Source organism: Gekko japonicus, unplaced genomic scaffold (assembly GCF_001447785.1).
Source record: "Gekko japonicus isolate JY-2015 unplaced genomic scaffold, Gekko_japonicus_V1.1 scaffold55, whole genome shotgun sequence".
Taxonomy (NCBI): Eukaryota; Metazoa; Chordata; class Lepidosauria; order Squamata; family Gekkonidae; genus Gekko; species Gekko japonicus.
In genome coordinates this window covers 1,234,834-1,254,213 of record NW_015160837.1, presented here as the reverse complement: position 1 = coordinate 1,254,213, position 19,380 = coordinate 1,234,834, and the positions used below count along the sequence as shown (strand labels likewise).

The window sequence follows — 19,380 nt, the reverse complement described above, 5'->3', positions numbered from 1 at the left end:
TGTGAGACCTCTGACAATGCTGTGTGGAGTCAGAGAGTGAGAGAGACTAAAGAATCTGTGTGGGATCCGAGAAGGATCGGTCTATGTGTGTTAAAGTGCTACAGTGGGCAAGTTCATTTACAGAAACCTTATTCCCAACCAGTTAAATAATTACCAACTTCTTATTTTGTTCCCCTTTCAATAAATCCTATTTTATTTAAATATATCCCAGAATTCATATCAATTCTTCCTCTGGACCACAATAGATCCCTGAAAAGCCTTGAGCCTGTGTTACCCTACCAATAAGAGAAACAAGAAGGTTCGGAAATCCTTAAATTCCTGGTGGCAGCCGAATCTACCCAGTTTTACAGAAATAAAGAGCGCATTTAAAGAGAAATACAGTCCTCCCTAATAGGAGGTTGTCACAATGTCTTTTTCCCACTAGGCTCTGTCAGTGGTGCGGTCGGGTTGCTCATCAGCGGAAATGGAATTATAGTCATGGTTCCACATGGCCTCAATATCACACTCCACTCCCATTTGCAAAGGCATGATGACTGCCTTCCCTCCCTCCAGCGGTTTAGTAAAAGAGAGCTGTTGCTGTACACCTTGCAAATGTGTGAAGCTTTAGGAAAAGCTACCCCAATCCCTGCTCCTCCTGCAGATTGGTGAGGGGCACCATTCTTGGTCAACTTCAGGCAAGCTGTAGCCAGCCAGGCTTGTTTCTGGGCAACTCTGGTCAATTTCAGGCAGCAGGCCCCCCTCCTCCCCAGACCCCCCTTTTAAAATGAGCTCTCAGTGGTGCTCTTTTATTGGTCTGGGAACAGGTAATTGACATACTTAAAGAGCTCATGCTCCTCCCATGTCAGTGGCAACAGACCTTCAGTCACTTTTCGATCTCCTTGCTATCAAACCATATGCTCTTTAGTTGTCGTCGTATTTAATAGGTTACTTAGTCATGCTATTCTGTTATTTTGTACCAGTGGAAGCAAAACTAAATGTCCAGCTCGGTCTTCATGTGCAAACACAATAAACAATGTACACACAGATGCCTTCCTTCCCCCTTACTGTAATTGGCCTTGGAATTAAACATTTCCTCATCTCATTTCCTTTCTGCCGTTGCAGGTGTTTTAAAGTAGGAGAAGACCAGACATTTAAAACGACATTGTAACTAGGAGTTGGCAGGGCCACCATCTCTCGTACCTGACCCAGTTGCATCAGTAGTGCTCTGCCAGTGCGCGCTGCATAGCCTAATATTGTAATTCTGTTCAAAAACAATCACCACAAACCAGTTCAGGAAAACCTGGAAGGAACCACTAGACTGTGCATCAGTTAGACAGCAATGTCGTCTGGATTCTTCATAACCACATGAATGGCAATTCCAGGCAAAATGGCTAGCGAGGAAGCAACCAGTGTAGAAGGCTGGCTGATCACAGGAAAGGGTGTCACAGTCAAATTCATTTTCCCCCCAACCAGTAGTCCCCCCTCCATGCCAAATGGCAGGCCCTTTGTATGACCCTCGTATGATCTCTTTGGAAGCTCACCATTATCTTCTGTTGTGGCCTTACCCTGAAAATCCCAGGTCGTTTTGAGGTTAGGGCTGTGGTTCAGTGGATAAGCTTATGTTTTGCATGCAGAAGGTCCAAGGTTCAGTCCCCGGCTTCTCCAGTTAATAAAGGACCAGGAAGTAGGTCGTGTGAAAAACCCCTCCCTGAGACCCTGGGGAGCTGCTGCCGGTCTGAGTGGACTGTATTGACCTTGGTGGACTGATGGTCGGATTCGGTACAAGGCAGCATTGTGTATGTTCACATGAGTTTCTGGATAAATTTTATCATTCTCAATGCCTATAAATCTCCCACTAAATCTGTTCAAAGAGCAGTTCGTTTCAGTTTTGCTTTGTAGTCTTTTGTCTTCATTTCCCCTAATCTTGGGGGTTTTTTCACCTATGTCCTAGAGCAGAAGAAGGTTTTTCTCTGTTTCAGCTATGAAACGATCATATCCGCATGATGTCATGGTCTTTGTATTCCAGTTGCCCTTCCCCATCCTTCATATGCCCTTTCCCAATCTGCTTTTTGCTGAGCTTTTTCGGAAGAGTTCAGTCTCAGTACATCACTGGGCAGTCTGTATGGAAAGGTGCACATCATCCAAGGTCTTACCCACGTTGGCGCCGTTTTCCTTTCCTCAGACCCACGGGGCTTCTGTTTTTCCCATTTTAAAATAACTTGATTTAGGGATGCCAAGTCTCCCCGGGGGGCGGGGAAACCCCTGCCCGGGAGGCCCGTTCCCTGCCGCCGCTGGATCGGGCCCCCGGGGGGAACCCCATCCCCAAAGCACGTCACACCCCCAAAGCACGACACAAGTATGTCGGGGACGTTGGGGGCGGGGCCACAATCATCCGAGGGAAAACTGTATGGTTTTCCCTCGGATAATTCTGGCCCCGCCCCCAACGTCCCCGACGTGCTTGCATCACTTCCGTGTGATGTGCTTGTGCCGCGCGCGTGCTTTGTGCGTGCACGAACACTCCCGGAGCAAGGCTGGACTCCCCCGCTCCGGAACAGGTAAGCACTTGGCAACCCTAACTTGATTGCTTTAGTGTTACAGCATTATAAGGCTCTCTTGCAGCAATGTATGAGTTCTCTTGAATACACAGCTTTCATTTTTTAAAAAAAGCTAGTCCATAGCATGTTTCATTGTAGAGACAAACCTTTTCCCCTTTTATCTCTGCAACAAAAAGGGCCAGAGAGACGTGCCTTTTATTTTAAATGAAAGCTGGGAATCCAGAGGAAATAGTACATTGCTGCAAGAGATACTTGTAAACACAACAGCAATCTAGCTATTACTGATTTTTATTTTTATTTTTAAAAAAGCCCTCTGGTGAAAGGGGAAATGGCAGCCACAGTGAGGCAGAGGGGAAATCTGTCCAGGGGAAATCTGTCATGTGGACCCTCCACTGATGCAGTGAACGCCACTGCTTTCGCAGCAGCAAGGAGAGCAATATGGAGAATCAAGCTGTTGCCATCTAGTGGTCTTTTATGATGCAAGCAGCAATTTTAGAGTGGCATACAGTTTAAAATAACTGAGAGTAAATGCCGTTATTGTTGGGTTTTTTCCCCTTCCAAAGAAAATAAGGCCGAGAAACGAACAGAAGGAGAATGAGGTGATAATTTCGGTGCTGAGAAACATGTATGAAGAAAAACAGAAGGATCACATTCACTTCAGTGAAACCAAGCAGGTATGGGATTGTGGAGACTCTTCCTCATAAGGAAAAAGGTTTTTCTTTAGAAGCATTGCCGTCCAAGAGTTGATCTACACTTTAAGAAAAAGGACTGGTATAGCCCGCTGGAGGAGCTGCGGTGGCTCAAGTGGTTAAGACGCTGAACTGCAGGCTGTGGAAGGTCAGTAGTTCAGCAGTTCGAGACCTGAGTGTGCCGCACGACGGAGTGAGCTCCCGTCTCTAGTTCCAGCTCCTGCCAACCTAGCAGTTCGAAAGCAAGAAATTGCAAGTAGATAAATAGGTACCACTTTGGTGGGAAGGTAACAGCGTTCTGTGCGCCTTGGTGTTTAGTCATGCCGGCCACATGACCACGGAAACGTCTTCGGACAGTGCTGGCTCTTCGGCTTTGAAATGGAGATGAGCACCGCAACCCTAGAGTCGGACTCGACTGGCTTGCGAGCAAGGGAACCTTTACCTTTACTTTATAGACCTCCGGAAGAATCTCACATATGGGTGCCACTTTTCGTACTTCTTTTCCTGTTCACAGAATACTAGCATTGTCAAGGAAACAGCTGGGTTAGAAACCTTCACTATACCGAGTTAATTTTCTCACTGCAAGGAGTTTACTAGTTAGGCCAATCACTTCTGATGTGGATCTCATTGCCGCTGCCCATTGTGTTTAAAAACTTTTGGGCTGGGAGGTAACCAGTCCTTTTTTTTTAATTTCTGGAGCACAAAGTTGGACTGGGACTTCACTTATTATGCAAAAGGATAGTTGCTTCACTATATCAAGTTAATTATGTGGTGTGCAGAGAATTACGAGGTTCCTTCATGTTCTGCAAGACATGACTGCACAGCTATAGTGGCAGGGCTAGTGACTACTTCCCAGAAGTAATCAAGCAACCAAAAAACCAATTTGATCTGTACCTGACCAGCTATGCTCTCTCTAAGCTGTGGAGTCTTGTGAGCAAAAATCCTACTTTGTGAGCTACTGGCATTAAAGCTGTGAGCGAGCGATCTGGCTACTGCATAAATTAGCTTGCTCTGGAGCCCTCCTTCCTGAGCGAAGACAAAAATGTGTGAGCCAGAGGCTAAAAGACTGTGAGCTAGCTCACACTAACTCAGCTTAGAGGGAACACTGCGGACCAGTGAATTGCTCAAAAGGAGGGGCCAGGCTCCAGTCAACAGCTTTAAAGAGCCATAATAGGATCCTGTTGGTTCTCTATATTACCTGATGCCTGTTGGACTGAAAGTTGTAGTACCCCTCCTGGCCACTTACAGGAGTGGCAGTGCAGAGCAGTTGAGACCAGATCATGGTAGCACAGGGCGGAAGATGCCGGCACTTTGCTTCTGGAACCTCCCTGCAAGAACCATGCCCCCTTATTCTTGTCTTGGGGGGGTAGAAAGCTGTTTTGAACACATGGTTAAAAAAATGCTTTGCTTTCTTTGAATAAAGAAAAAAATCACCCAGTAAAATTTATTTATTTGTTAGATTTATATCCCGCCCTCCCCGCAAGTGGGTTCAGGGCAGGTAACAACAACAGCGCTTACAGAGTCATTAAAACGAGTTATCACAATAAATTGCTTAAAACCATTTAAAAGATGGTGAGGTGTACCTTAATTTATAAGGCTCCAAAAGACTAGATAGATGACAGAACAAAGAGTCACAGCAGAAATAATAATAGCGTTGCTTTACACAGGCAGATCTAATAGGGCAGTTTTCAGCAAGGGAGGCCCAATGATTGGGCGTCCGCTGCCTCAACCCAAGGCCTGGCAGAACGGTTCCATTTTACAGGCCCTGCAAAACTGTAATAAGTCTCGCAGGGCCCTGATCTCAAGTGGGATTCCACCGGATGGGGGCCAGGACGGAAAAGGCCCTGGTCGAGGCTAAGCGGACATCCTTTGAGCTGGGGACAGCCAGTACATTGTGAAGACCTTGAGTTCTGTTATTAGAGAGTCAATATGGAATGTTTCCTTCAAGAGTTAAGTAGTAATTGATAAGAATTGTGATTGCGACACGCTCAGATGAAGCAAATATTGTGAAACAAATTGTTTACATTGCGCAGCATTCTTTAGCGTGTGAGCGATAATAGAAGATAATTTTCTTCAGAATTACTACAGTAAATGGTTTTGCAACATATCTGTATTGACTTCATTATTTTTGTCATGGATGTTGTTGGATTTCCACTTCCTCCTGTGATCTCTCATTTTTGGCTTCTAGTACATGTTGGTCAGCAGAGCGCAAGGCTCTCCAAGGGACATATTGGGGAGGGATGGTCCCTTAGATATGTCGGTCCCAGGCTGCATAGTTAAGATATGTCGGTCCTAGGCTGCAAAAGTTAAGTCACTTGGAACCTTTCAGTTCAGAGATTGTACGTTGATTACAGCAGTCCACGTAGGAAGTTTTAGAAAACACTGATGGATACAGCTGTAGTTTGGGTAATCCTTTTTGTGGGATCTTGTTCACTTCTTTTAATTCCCTTTCCCCTTTGTCTTTGTTTTCCTTAACTTCTTAGACGTCACATTCCTCATTAGAGGCCATGGGAAACGAGACCTCGAACAGTGCACCCCGGTTCAAACTAGATATGTTGAAGAGCAAAGCTAAGAGGTCACTGACAGAGTCACTGGAGAGCATTTTGTCTCGGGTAAGACTATTCAGTTTTGTTGATCTTGTGCTTAATGACATTGTACATAACTCTCTCTCGTTTCCTTCCTGTCTGAAATACTTAGGCAACTATCAGGACAGTTTTAATGAAACTCTTAAAATCAAAGAAACTTTAAAAAATATTCTTAAGATTTTAAGATATTCTTTTCGATCTGTGCCCTCAGCTGTGAAATATACGTCACACCCACAACGGCTTGGGCTAGAAGGTCCCATTAGCAGTGATGGCCTATGGGTAGCAGTTGCATTATTACTGTGTCTCAAGAGATGCTCCGTTGCTAATTTCTGTATCTGCTGCCTTATAAGTAAGCCACGCCCGAAGGGGGGGGGGAGATTAAAATGTGTAGAAAAAGTTACAGAACTCCTTCGTTTGCAAAGGCATATTCAAAGAAGGTCTGTCATTTTAGATTGAACTAAACATACTGCAGTTATCCTTGCTGAACAGCAGAGCAATACAGGTACAGTTCACAGTGCAGTGCAGTGATTAGAGTGTCAGACTAGGTGGGGGACCCAAGTTCGAATCCCTGCTCTGCCGTGGAAGCTCGCCAGACAAGGTTGCCAGTTTCCAGGTGAGGTCTGGAGATCTCCTGATATTACAATGGATCTTCAACCTAAAGAAATCGGTACCCCTGGAGAAAATGGCTGCTTTGAAGTGCGTCTCTGTGGCATTCTACCTTGCTGAGGTCCCTCCCCTCCCCAGGCTCCACCCCCAAATCTCCAGGAATTTCCCCACACAGAGCCGGCAACCAGATCATCAGGTGACCAAGGGCCAGTCATTTGCTCTCTGCCTAACCAACCTCGCAGGGTGGTTGTTGTGGTGATGAAAGGGAGGAGGGAAGAGTGATGTTATAAGTAGCTTTGGGTCCCCATCGGGGAGAAAAATATCTGGGTAAAAATATTGGGCGTAAATATTTCAATAAACGAATGAGACGAGATGAACAGTTTAAAAGGACTACACATTAGCACAAGAAGAAGATATTTATAGGACTGGAAATATCAGTCCTACCACGCTACAGCTATTCTTAACGACCCCTTGTCGGCCGTTTTGGGACACGCCAGCCATTGCCTATGGTCCAAGCATGTGATTGCCGACATAGTTGTTTGTTGCTGTTTCTGAAATTCTCTTGCAAGGTGTTAGATGTTGTTTAAATTCTCTGTGAAGGTCACTGAAACTTCATTGAGCTTTTCCCTGATCTCCTATACAAGAACATGTCAAGAGTATTATCAAGAAAGCCGTGACCCGCCCTGACCGGGCATGCCCGATCTCATCAGATCTCGGAAGCTGAGCAGGGCCGACCCTGGCAAGTACTTGGATGGGAGACCTCTAGGGAATACCAGTGCCGGGAGGCCAGAGGCAGGCTATCAAGCGACTTGTCTGAATGTCCTCCGTACCCCAGTAGGAGTCCAGTGGTTGCCAAGATTCCAGGCATGGGGACACACACACAAGTGCAAAAATACAAAAAAGAAAAGGGGGGGAAAGAAAGCTGTGACTCTAGCATTGCTTGCAATCATTTTTGTGTTTTTTGCTAATCAAACTTCTTTGCTTTGTTCAGCAGTTTTGTTTTTCATGGCTCACAGTACTTGCCTGGCAATGATGATTGAATTTATTTATTTATTTAAAAAGCCCTGAATAAGCAGACATTGTTTGGCTTTCTCTTAACATTGAAAGGAACCAGTAACACTGAGTGCACGAAAGGAGCACTTATTAAATTAATTTTTGGCAGTTGGTGTTTGTATATACGCCAGCGTGACCTTTCTGAGAGAGGCTGTTGTTTCTTCCATGCAGACCGGCTATTCTTAGACTACTCGGGAAATTAAATTTAAAGAATGACCTCAACACAGTGAGGATCTTTGGGGTCTAAAAGTTTCCTCAAAATTATAACAGCTCTTTGAAAATTGAGGCTTGTTGGTGCATATGAATCAGTATCTCTGCATAATGTATAATCTATACCGTTGTTATTTTTTTAAAACACAGGGAAGTAAAGCCAAAAGTCAGCTAGAAAGTTCTGGAAGCACTGATTTGGACAGTTCCCTGTCTAGCACTCTAAGTACTACAAGTAAAGTAAGTAACACCACCACTGAACATGAAAATGTAAAAAGTGGCAGCCCATGTCACAACATTCTGACCTTCTTTGGGTTTTTCTGTATTCTCATTTTCCCTGCTTGTGTGTTCCTGCTGCTTTTTTTTGTTGGGGGGGATGTTTCTGTTCGGAATGTGTTTTGCTCCTCCTAGTGGTTGATTCGATATTACATCGCTTTATGTCCAGCATATCTCCCTACGCATTTAAACTGCAGGTTTTTATGCCCAACATGAAGCGGTGTAATATCGAATCAACCACTAGAGGCAGCAAAACAGAGAAGAATAACTCCTGAAACAAGAGAAACACACCAATGAGGGGAAAATGAGAATGCGGAAAAGCCCTTTCTTGATATGTAGATGAATAATGGGGACCTCCAATATATTATTATAGAAAATGTTGGATTTTTTTTCTGTTAAGGAAATAAATCGGGTTTTTAATTTGTTTTTATCCTGCACCTTCTAACAAGCTAGTCAAAGTTATTAGCCCAGTTTTTGTAGTCTCCCCGCTGGCGCGTTTTTGGTGTGAAAGAGGAAAGTGAGCTAGTTCTTATCTAATGTTTGAAAAGTTCCCTTCTTAGTCATCTGGATTGGATTCTTACCCGTCGCAATTAACTGTGTAATTCGCTTTGAGTCTCTGTGAGAAAGGTGGACTGTAAGTATAGTAAATAAGTAAGTCAAGTGGCCGCTTCTGCCCTTCCGTCTTTTAAAATTTTGTAATAGCAAGCCTGTTGAGGAGCTCTGTTGAGCCCTCGAAGCTGGCACAGTGTTTTGTGCTAATTTGGTGGGCCCAATAAGAGGCATTACGTGGATTTTGTTCCTGCCTTTTTGGATTTCACACGGGACAATATTGCTGTACAGCTTTTTCTGCTTACAACAAACCATCTCATGGCAAAGACTGGAGCATCTGGGACCCACGTCAGAGCTCACTGCCCGAAACGTCTTGTAGTTCTCCCCCTCTTAAGCCAGGCGAATGTTTACCTTGGGTTTCCTGCAGTGTTATCCATTGTTGGGCTCAGTTTGTGCAGCAGATTTAACCAAAAAAAAAAAATTGCTATCTTTCACAGAAGTTGACAAAAATTAATTTTAGGGGAAATAATGTGCTGGGTAAGCACTTCCAGCAGAAACGATTCGGTAGCATGCCCTCTCCGCGGGCAGATGTTTGGTAGATTTCATGTCAGGGAAAGGTGGCACTGGACAGCTGCAATTATTTATTTATTTATTTATTTATTTATTTATTTATTTATTTATTGGGATTTTTACCCCACCCTCCCCGCGAAACGGGCTCAGGGCGGCTTACAAGGGGCAAAGCCCATATAAAACAGGATAGAAGCAATAAAAACATTAATAACAATTAATCACAAACAACAATGATACTCAGTTGAAAGCAGGATGGTCCCCAAATATATGCAATGATGGTAAACAGACAGTTCTCTGGGGATGATGTTGTCCTGTAGCTGATCCCAAGCAAGTAAGTCCGGTGATATCAGTAGCGCAAAATTGTGGCAGATCTTCCCGGGCCTTCCTTAACCCCGATGTTGTCCACATCATTGGTGGTGGTGGTAGTGGCGGTCCTTATGTGAAAACCTGGCGGAAGAGCTCCGTCTTTTTTTCCTACATTGCTCACATCAAGGGTAAACAAGGGAAAAACAAGTCACAGTAAAACTCTTAATGAAAACATAGATGCATTCAGTTTTGAGAAATTTAAAAGTCACGTTTGCTATGCCATGTAATGTTTAGATGTGCAAACCCTTTTCACTGGCAGGAAACATCCCTGTGTGAGAAAGAGTCCCTTCCCCCAGAGTCCCCACTGAAGGCTACTGGCTCAGTGAGCAATCTCTCCAGTGAACCTGAGAGCCCTCCTGCCGACCAGACAGCAAAAGCAGCTTACCAGGGCTTTAGACGGCGAGCAAATACCCTGGGCCATGTGCCAACGGAAAGCCAGGAGTCCTCAGAACCCGCCGAAGCATCGCCTTCTGTTCCCCAAAGGAAACTTATGAGGTATCATTCCGTGAGCACAGAGACTCCTCACCAGCAAAAGTAAGACTGGGTTTAAAACAGGATGTTTGGAGGGAGAAATTTTGGGGGGGGGACTTGTCGCGGTGCCCTTTCCCTAGCAGATATGGCCGTTTTAGAGAAAGGGGAGAGCGGCGCCCTTCTTATCTCGCAGCAAGACATTTGACAGAACCAGCCGCAGCGTCTTCACGGACTTGAAACGCCTTTTCTTATTTAAAGGTTTAATTTTTAAATTCTCAGGGAACGCCAAGTATGTTTTCCATTCAGGGCTGGAAAAGGAGATGATGAAGCGCATACTTCTTGAACGAAACTCGTAAAGACGCTTATTAATTGAGGACGCTTCTGTCACATTAGCTAGATTTGAGTCCGGGAGCATTTTAGAGACCAACAGGATTGGGGGGGCGGGGGTTTAATAAGCTTTCAAGAGTCAACTCTCCCTCGGTCAGAGTCTTTTTCACCTTACAGTTACCTAACTCAGTGGGGGGGTCGTGATTAGGGTTGCCACCTCCAGCTTGGGAAATTCCTGGAGATACGGTGGGGTCCCTGCGGAGGGGAGGGCATGGTGTCTTTCTAGGACTTGTGTTTTGCCTAGACTTTCAGTCTGCCCTCCAGAGCTGCCATTTCCTCCAGGGGGAAACGACCTCTGTAGTGTGGCGGTCAGTTATAATTCTGGGAGAACTCCAGGACCCACCTTGAGGTTGTTAACCCTAATCGTAACACAAGCTCTTATGCTTGAGAGAAAGGCTGTTATCGTCGATCGGAGACTAGAACTCTGGCACGTGATTCTATCTGTGCAGAGGTCCTTGTTTCCTTTGAAGGGAATACGTGCACCCAAAGGGATGTAACAGCATTTCCCCTTTAGAGAAGAGGAGGGGAGATGGTAGGGTTTAGAACAGTATGCACGGAGAAAGACTGCTAAATAGCTAGCGAATAAAAAAGGCTTTTAAAGGGTAGAAAGTATGCTGTTCCCAAGCTGGTGAATTGAGATCGGGCACCTATGTGGTTTTCCCTAGCAGGTTCCACGAAACTATGCATTTGACAGCAGTGTCATTACTAACTCACGTCTAATGTTGCTTTGCTGCCCATATTCTTCATGTGTTTGTCTTCTAAACATCTGCATGTATGGTATCCATAGCTTGCTGATGCTGATGGGATCTCCCTATTCCTCTGTGCTTTCCCTCTGTTATTGTACACTTGTTTTCGTGCAAAACACCCGCTAGAAATTCAACCTTGCGTCAAATCAGGTTTTCCTCCCTATACATACAAGGCTGATTTTTTAAGAACTTGCCTGAGATCAGTGAGTTACTGGGGAAAAAAGAAGAAGGAAGAGTGAAAGAGAACGGCAGTATTCAAAAGGAAAACATAGCCTGGGTTTCATCGTTCCTTCTCTGAACATTGTCATGTTCTGTTCTTTTCTAGATGGCTTTTTCATTGGAGTTTTGGACTCTTAATTCTTTGCAGAGAACATTGGTCAAGATGCTATTTCCGACACGTAGATGCTGGCTTGATAGAAGTTGATTTTAGGGCTTTTCTTTCACAGCTCACCTTTGAGCTACGCTACGGGGAGGTTTCCCTAGGATACTGTGAGGATGTTTTTGCTAACTCGCCCAGAGTGAACTGAAGGAGTGGGAAGAAAATAAATCAAAAAGAAAATGCCTTCTTGCTAACCAAGCGGTAAAGCACTGGCGTGGTGTCTTCACGTTGAATTACTGTAGGCTTGCAGTGCCTCAAGACTATACAGTGAGACAGCGTGGTGTAGTGGTTAAGAACTGGACTAGGATTAAACCCAGGTTGAAATTTCCACTCTGTCATGGCAGTTTGCTTGGCCAGTCACGCACTCTCTGGCCAACCTACCTCACAGGGTTATTGTGAGGATAAAATGGAAGGGAGGAGAACAACGTAAGCTAGTTTGGATCACCACTGGAGAGAGAGAGAGAGAGAGAGAGAGAGATGGGCTTTAAATGGAGTAAATAAATACTAATAATAAATACAGTCAAATGCCCATTGCCCTGGCCATGGCTGTGCAAAATCTGTGCAGAATCTTCCCCTGCATCCAGAGCGGTGGTTATTCAAAGTGTAGATTCTGTATGTTCTGAATGTTTTCCAAGCTAACTGGCTGGGCTCAGGCTGAAAGGAATCCAGAGATGCTGTTGAGTAGGCGGAAATGCTCTGTACTTCATTAAGGACACGTTTACATTACTTTCCCTTGTCATTAACATGCTGCAAAACATTCCGGGTATCTCAGAGTATTGCATCACATATCCTAATCCTGCATCTCCCCCCCCCCCCCCCATTTTGCCGGGTGCCTTGTAGGTATTGTTTGACACACAGGAGTTTAGTGCACAGAATCCACTTTTCAGAGCTTTGGGAAGAACACCTGATGGGAACTGATTTAGACTAGGCGTACATGTAAAAGTGGGGGAAATCTGATAATCTTAACAGGTGCCGGAAGCAGGTTTTGTGTTCTAACTGTAGATCCTAGCATGTTTTGAATGATCAGCTCTTCTTCGGGAAGGGAACAAACAAACAAAAAACCAATTACGTCAAAAAGGGCTAGGTGGAGGTTGGAGCACTGTGGGAAGCTAAGAAAGGGGTGGGCGATAGGAGAAAAGGATGTATGACAATTTGAAACCGTGTTTAATCTGTTATTATATCCTAATAAAATGTTTTTTTGGGGGAAAAAAGGGGGCTACAACCGGCTCTGTCCAACAACGGTGCAGCCCCATGGGCTATGTCAAGAACAGATACAGCAAGGCTATCTTCTTTAGGGCCCCTCCTTTCTCTGTTATGAGGTCATTCCCCCTGCCCTGTGTAATGGAACTGCTCTGGCAGGTAGCCCCTAGCGCAGGACTTACTATTGCGTGGCACTGTCGCTATCGTTGCTTTCCTGATGAATGGAAAATGGAGCAGGCAGTCTTGGTCTCCAGCCATTCAGAGACTTCTTCCAGACATGGGGAGAAGCCAATCAATCAGGCATCCTTACACGTTGTCTGCCTTAATTTATTGTTTTGTTTGCCTGCCGGCCTATCTTCCTAACGGAGATCCCAGTTCACGCGCTCCATGCTGCTGGCGTTTATGTTATTATTTAGCATCAAGCAACAAATAAATATACACTGCAAAAACCTTATAACAAACGAATGTGTTCTATTTATAATCATTATTTAGTAAAGTGCATAGTGTATCACTATTTCATCCTAATCAGGTATAAATATTCATTACATTCAATAAGCGATAACATTCAGTACATACAGATTGATAACTACCAGACCATTTTGCATCAGTGTTTTAAAAGTCAAGCCCCAACGGGAGTTTCCAGAACTAAAAGCCCGCCTCTCCTTGCATGAAGTCTTCCAAAAAGGGGGGACAGCTTTCTTAATAGTTGTATGGATGCTTTCTTTTGCCGGCCCTACAAAAGACTATTTAAAAGACATAATTCATAAGTATAAAAATTATACACTATTACTAATATAACTTGGCTTCAAAGGTTTTCTTACCCCATTATGCAACTAACATTCATGGACGGAGTACTCCTGTCATTCTCAAACCTGCATAGTATTGACCCAGTTCTCTGGTCATTAAACTCTTTCAACACCTGTTAACAATTTGTGTGAGTGTTCTCTAATTAAACACTTTGATTCCAATCATCCTTGGCACCTTAAGACCAATCTACCATATGGCCAGTTTCTTAGGATGAAAAGAAACTGTACTGAAGAAAAAGATTTTATTGGTGAAAGTAAAATGTTAACAAGACACTTGAAAAACCGGGGGTATCCAAATACTGTTATTCACTCAGCTTGGAGACGCTCTAGGAAGAAAGATAGAAAGGGAACAGAGGTCATTTCGGGGGGGAACGCGGGGGAACTCGCACTCCCGCCAGCCTTGCAGGTCCACCGCCGGGCCCCTCATGGGGCTCGGCAGTGGAGCTGCAAGGCTGGCGGTGGCAGCTGGGACCATTGGGGGCAGGATGTGTGGCCTTATGACACATTTCCAGTGATGTCAGGTGGTGTGGCCTTATGACACACTTCCGGTGATGTCAGGGTGTGTGGCATATGCTAATGAGTTATGCTAATTAGTTCCCCTAGCTCTTTTTCTACGAAATGACCCCTGGAAGGGAACTTTTATATACAGAAAGAACAACACAGATAGACTCTAGAATTTTATGTGCATTCCAGTTTAATAATCTTTCTATACAGATAAGAAAAATTCTGAACAAGTACTGGCATGTAGTATCCCACATACCAGGATGCCAACAATTCCCTCGTGGGATACAGACGGCCTAAAACTATTAGAGATTTTCTGGTAAAATCAGATATATATAACCAAGCTCAATATGGACAAAAACAAAGTACTATACAAACAAACGGGCATTTTAAATGTCAAAACTGTTCTATATGTAACAACTGTTTTGAAGTAAAAGAATTTTCCTTGGAACCTTATCTGAAAAATTACTGATTGCCACATCTTTCCACCTGTGCTAGCAAAAATATTGTATATGTAGCCTTCTGTGGGTGTCCAAAATATTATGTGGGCAGTTCCACACGATCATTAAAAATTCGTGCCATGGCGCATAAATCAGGACTGAAAAGAAAATTTTAGATGTGCCCATGGTGGAGCACCGTATGACAGTACAACATTGCTTTGAAGATGTTCTTTGTTATCTACAAGTATGAGAACCAAAGCCTCAACCGACAAGACATCAAGAAGATCCTTCTCTGCAAAGAAAATTTTTGGACTCATAGGCTCCATTCATTGACCCCAGAGTGAATGAACCAAGCAATGGACCTTTCATGCCACTTATGAATTTGATCACCATCTTACTTAGACCTTAAGCAAAGGGAGAATGTCCTCTTTATCATAGAAAAGATTTGTTCTGGTCTTAAATGCATACTTTAAGAAGTGTTATGTGAAGGTTTGTTACTGTCTCTGAAATTAGAGAACACTCACACGAATTGTTAACAGGTGTTGAAAGAATTTAATGACCAGAGAACTAAGTCAATACTATGCAGCTTTGAGAATGACAGGAGTACTCCGTCCATGAATGTTAGCTGCATAATGTGGTAAGAAAACCTTTGAAGCCAAGTTATATTAGTAATAATGTATAATTTTTATACTTATGAATTATATCTTTTAAATAGTCTTTTGTTGGACCAGCGAAAAAAAGCATCCATACAACTATTAAGAAAGCTGCCCCCCTTTTTGGAAGACTTCATGCAAGGAGAAGCGGGCTTTTAGTTCTGGAAAATCCCGTTGGGGCTTGACTTTTAAAACACTGATGCAAAATGGTCTGGTAGTTATCAATCTGTATGTGCTGAATATTATTGCTTATTGAATGTAATGAATATTTATACCTGACTAGGATGAAATAATGATACACTATGCACTTTGCTAAATAATCATCTCCCTTATATATAAAAGCCGAATGGTGGTGGCACTTCTCTAGAACATTCCACACGCTCCAGAATTGGTTGGCGCCCTGGTGTGTCACTCAGAATCTGTCCCTATCCACTGGCTGCATTGCTTGAGTCTCGCCTCCAACATTCTGAACAGTTTGCTGTTCCTCTCCCTCCATAGCCAGTCAGAACACAGAGGTTATTTGCATACGCAGCCTCATTGGCCTTTGCCTCGGAACACAGAAGTCATTTGCATATGCGACTTGATTGGCTTTTGCCTCTAACATTCTAAACAGTTTGCTGTTCTGAGGTAAAATATGTCCAATCTCCAGGTAAGGGCTGGAGATCATTCAGAATTACAACTGCTTTCCAGATGGCAGATATCAGTTCTCCTGGAGAAAATGGTGGGCTCCGTATCCTTATATGCTGCTGAGGTGGCCCCCGTATGACAGCCAATGTGACATAGCAGTCAGGGCTTCAGAGCACGGGAGAGGCTGCAGGCGTGTGGGGGGTGGAAAGCTGAAGAGTGAGGGGGAAATAAAGGTAGGTTGATGATTGGCTGGGCAGGTGATAGGGTTGCCAACTCCAGGTGGGAAATTCCTGGAGATGTGAGGAATGGAGCCTGGAGAGGGTGAGGTTTCAGGAGGCATGGGACCTCGGACAGGTACAAAGCCATAGACTCTACCCTCCAAACCAACCATTCCCTTCTGGGGAACCATTGTTGCCAATCTCCAGGTGAGGGCTGGAGATCACTCAAAACTACAACTGTTCTTTAGGTAGCAGAGATCAGTTCCTCTGGAGAAAATGGTGGACTCAGTGTCATTATACCCTGCTGAAGTCACCACAGCAAATTGACACTGAGTGTCCAAGGCCGGGGCACCCGCCCAGAGCCTCTTTCTAGAACTTGTTGTATTTATTTCCACAACGAGCCTTTTTCCTAGTTATAAATAGAACACACTAGTTTGTTATAAGGTTTTTGCAGTGTATATTTATATTTCTTGCTAGATTCTCCTAACACTGCAGCTCGGGTTGCTTCAGCATTATTTAGCATCAGCCTGACATACTTAGTGCAAAGGTAGTGATATATCTTTTTTTTAATTTTAACTCTACCGTTTTCAGTGATTTATCACAATTCTTTCTTTTTCTTTCTTTGTTTTGTTTCTGCCTTTCTTCTGATTTTCCCTGCTGGGATCCTTGTATAATTTGAACCCATCTGCCAGCAGCTCCAAAACTTCTTCTGACCAGTCTCCAGCCTCTCCTCCTCCTGCAGCTCATCTTACTTCCTCGGCCTCCTCGCCCAATTTCCTTAAGCGTCTTAGGCATAATTCCGGCGGAGAGCAAAGCAGGCAAGCTGTGCCAAAGAGGTGAGAGGGGCGGAGTCTTGTGTACAGTTGGCTGTGGATGAGTTTACAAGCATGTCTCCCTAAATTAAAAAAAATCCCAGCACATTTCCATCAGACTCTCAAAAACTGCTAATCCTCCAAAAGTAACCTGCCATTTCCCCACATATCTTATTTGTGGTCTAATTAAAAAACAACAACACACCAACCAAAACAACTGTGTTAAAACATCACTACCCCAGGTCACATGGAAATGATTCCTTTGCACTGACGAATAGGCAAGTAGCTGTCTGTAAGTTTGATGAAAGTTTTAGAAGGTAAAAACTACACAAGCGTAAAAATAAACTGCCCAAAGGGAAGTGCCTGGGAAAAAGCAGGGTGGAAAGCTGAACACTCCCACCCATGATGTGTAGGGGGTTGGACTAGATGACCTGCAAGGTCCCTTCCAACTCTAACATTCTATGATTCTGTGATGAGCTTTAAATTGCACCCATTTTCCAACTTCAGAGAAAACTAGAAGTCTCAAAAAATCGGGGGTCATGTTGGTCCACCGTAATACCCCCAAACAGGATCTTGTAATACCTTTGTAATACCCAGCCAAAATGACACACTGGTCCTTTCCGCACTTGGATCTCATCCCTGGTTTTGTCAGAGTTCAACTTGTGACACAATACCTTGCATTTATCCTTGGTTATAACAGCATCTGTTTATCCCGGGACAAGTGTGAGGTGAAACTGGGGTAACCTCAGTGTAACGTGGAAACAAAAGATACCCCGAGATAATTACAGGGGTGAACTCGCGTGTAGTGTAGAATGTAAAAATACCTCGAGATAATTACAGGGGTGAACTCGCGTGTAGTGTAGAATATAAGTTCGGGGAGAGGATTTAAGGTCTAGTGCAGAAAGGACCACTGTGTGAGTGTTTGAGTTCTCTATAAGTCTTCCTCAGGATGAATGTTTAAAAAAAGCAGGCAAAATGGTGTGTGTGGAGGATCTGTAAGGCACTGTTGTGAAAGACCTCTCCTTTTCTCTGCATTCTGTGTGGGAATTGAAATCCCATCGAAATCAACAAAGTGTCTAACATCGGATGCGTGACTCTCGCCTTCTCACTTTTTAACATCTAGTCTGGTGAAGTGTTCTGAAGAACATAAACACTGGCACATGGCTTTTGTTTTTGGATAGTCGTGACTATATGCTAATATAGGGGTCTGCTTCCATCATGTCTCACTTGCCCATAATACATGTCTCTGTTCTTTTACTCATTTTCCTATATGATTTTATCATGGTGGCTTGCGTGCTAATAAATTACATAGATGCAAGCTGACATCCCCTGTTACAGCAATAAAGGTAGAAGGTACAAATGTGAGTAACAGACTTCCAGCATGATGGCATTTTGCTTAATCCCATCTCATCTCATAAGTAAATTCCTGGTAGTTTTAGATATATCATATGACCTACATAAGAAACGCTTTCACGTGTAAATTGTTGCATGTGTCATGAAATAGCTGCTCGAATGATTTATCGTCGTTCATACACCGTTTTCATGCTTTTCTCTACACAGATGTCCTTTCCTCGTAATATTTTGAAATACTCCTTATTTACATGGAAGTAAGAACCAATTTGAATGATCACTGATGAGTGATAAGATGTACCTTGAGGGAATAGAGGTTGAATGCCCCCCCCCCAAAGCCTCTGAAGGCACGTCGAAGCAGTCATATGATGGCTTTACCATATATCAGACTCTGTTATTGTGTATATTGGAGGAACATTCACATGACCAATTCATCTCGTGGCTGATGTAGAAAAGAACTCAAACTGCATTAATTCAGTGTTTTCACTTGAAAATCTTCATGTAGACTATGGTTGCCAGCCTCTAGGCACTGGAGACCTCCCAGTATTGCAATTGATTTCCAGACTACAGCGATCAGTTCTGCTGGAGAAAACGGCAGTGTTAAAGGAGGGACTCTATGCCATTATAACCTACTGAAGTCCCGCCCCAGGCTCCACCCTCTAATCTCCAGGAATCCCCAGCCTGGAGTTGGCAACCCTGATGTGAACCCAGCTGAACTCCCGTCAGGGCCATAGCTAGGCAGGAGCGGTGCCCCCCTCCCGAATCAGCAGCGCCCCTACACCAGAAGGTGTACTGTGCTCCTTATGGCCACCGAACTCCAGCGGCTGTCAAACAGGCTGTGGTCTGTCCAAGACCCACCCCATGGTTTGTGCAGATGGCCGCCGGGCTCCCACAGGGGCTGCCATGGCCACGGGTGCTGAGCAGGCCAAGGCCCTACAAACGGCCTCCAGGCTCACATGGCGGTGGGCGCCGCAGCCGTCGGCCGGACTGTGGCCTCCGACCCAACCCCCGGGCTCCAATGTGACCCGACCCCCAACTCTGCTGTCCCCCTCCCCACGGAGCCTTTGCCTGCCTGGAGTTTTACAGGCCATTGCAGCCTGCAGGTCAGCCAAGCCTTCCCAGCTGGAAAGATCTCTGTCCTAAGGTAGCTGGGGGGGGGGGGCTAGGAGAGTGGTCTCCGATTTTATTTTATTATTTTTGTGATGTCAGAAGTGATGTCATGCCCCCCAGTCCCCCCCCCGAAAATCATCTAGCGACAGGGCTGACTCCCGTTAATTTAAGTAGAATACATTTCCAGTTACGCTCCATTTGACAAACTCAGTTCGTCCGGACTACGATATAATGTGGATCATCTG

At 44.4% G+C, this 19,380-nt stretch overlaps 1 protein-coding gene across 1 annotated transcript in view; it reads left to right on the top strand.

Moving 5' to 3' along the window:
* TBC1D1 (TBC1 domain family member 1) overlaps nt 1-19,380 on the top strand; it is a 156,152-nt gene that overhangs the window by 99,582 nt on the left and 37,190 nt on the right. Inside the window, 5 exon segments of the mRNA XM_015418418.1 lie at nt 3,098-3,208; nt 5,707-5,835; nt 7,828-7,914; nt 9,695-9,969; nt 16,556-16,699. Coding sequence (XP_015273904.1) covers nt 3,098-3,208; nt 5,707-5,835; nt 7,828-7,914; nt 9,695-9,969; nt 16,556-16,699 — 746 coding nt within the window.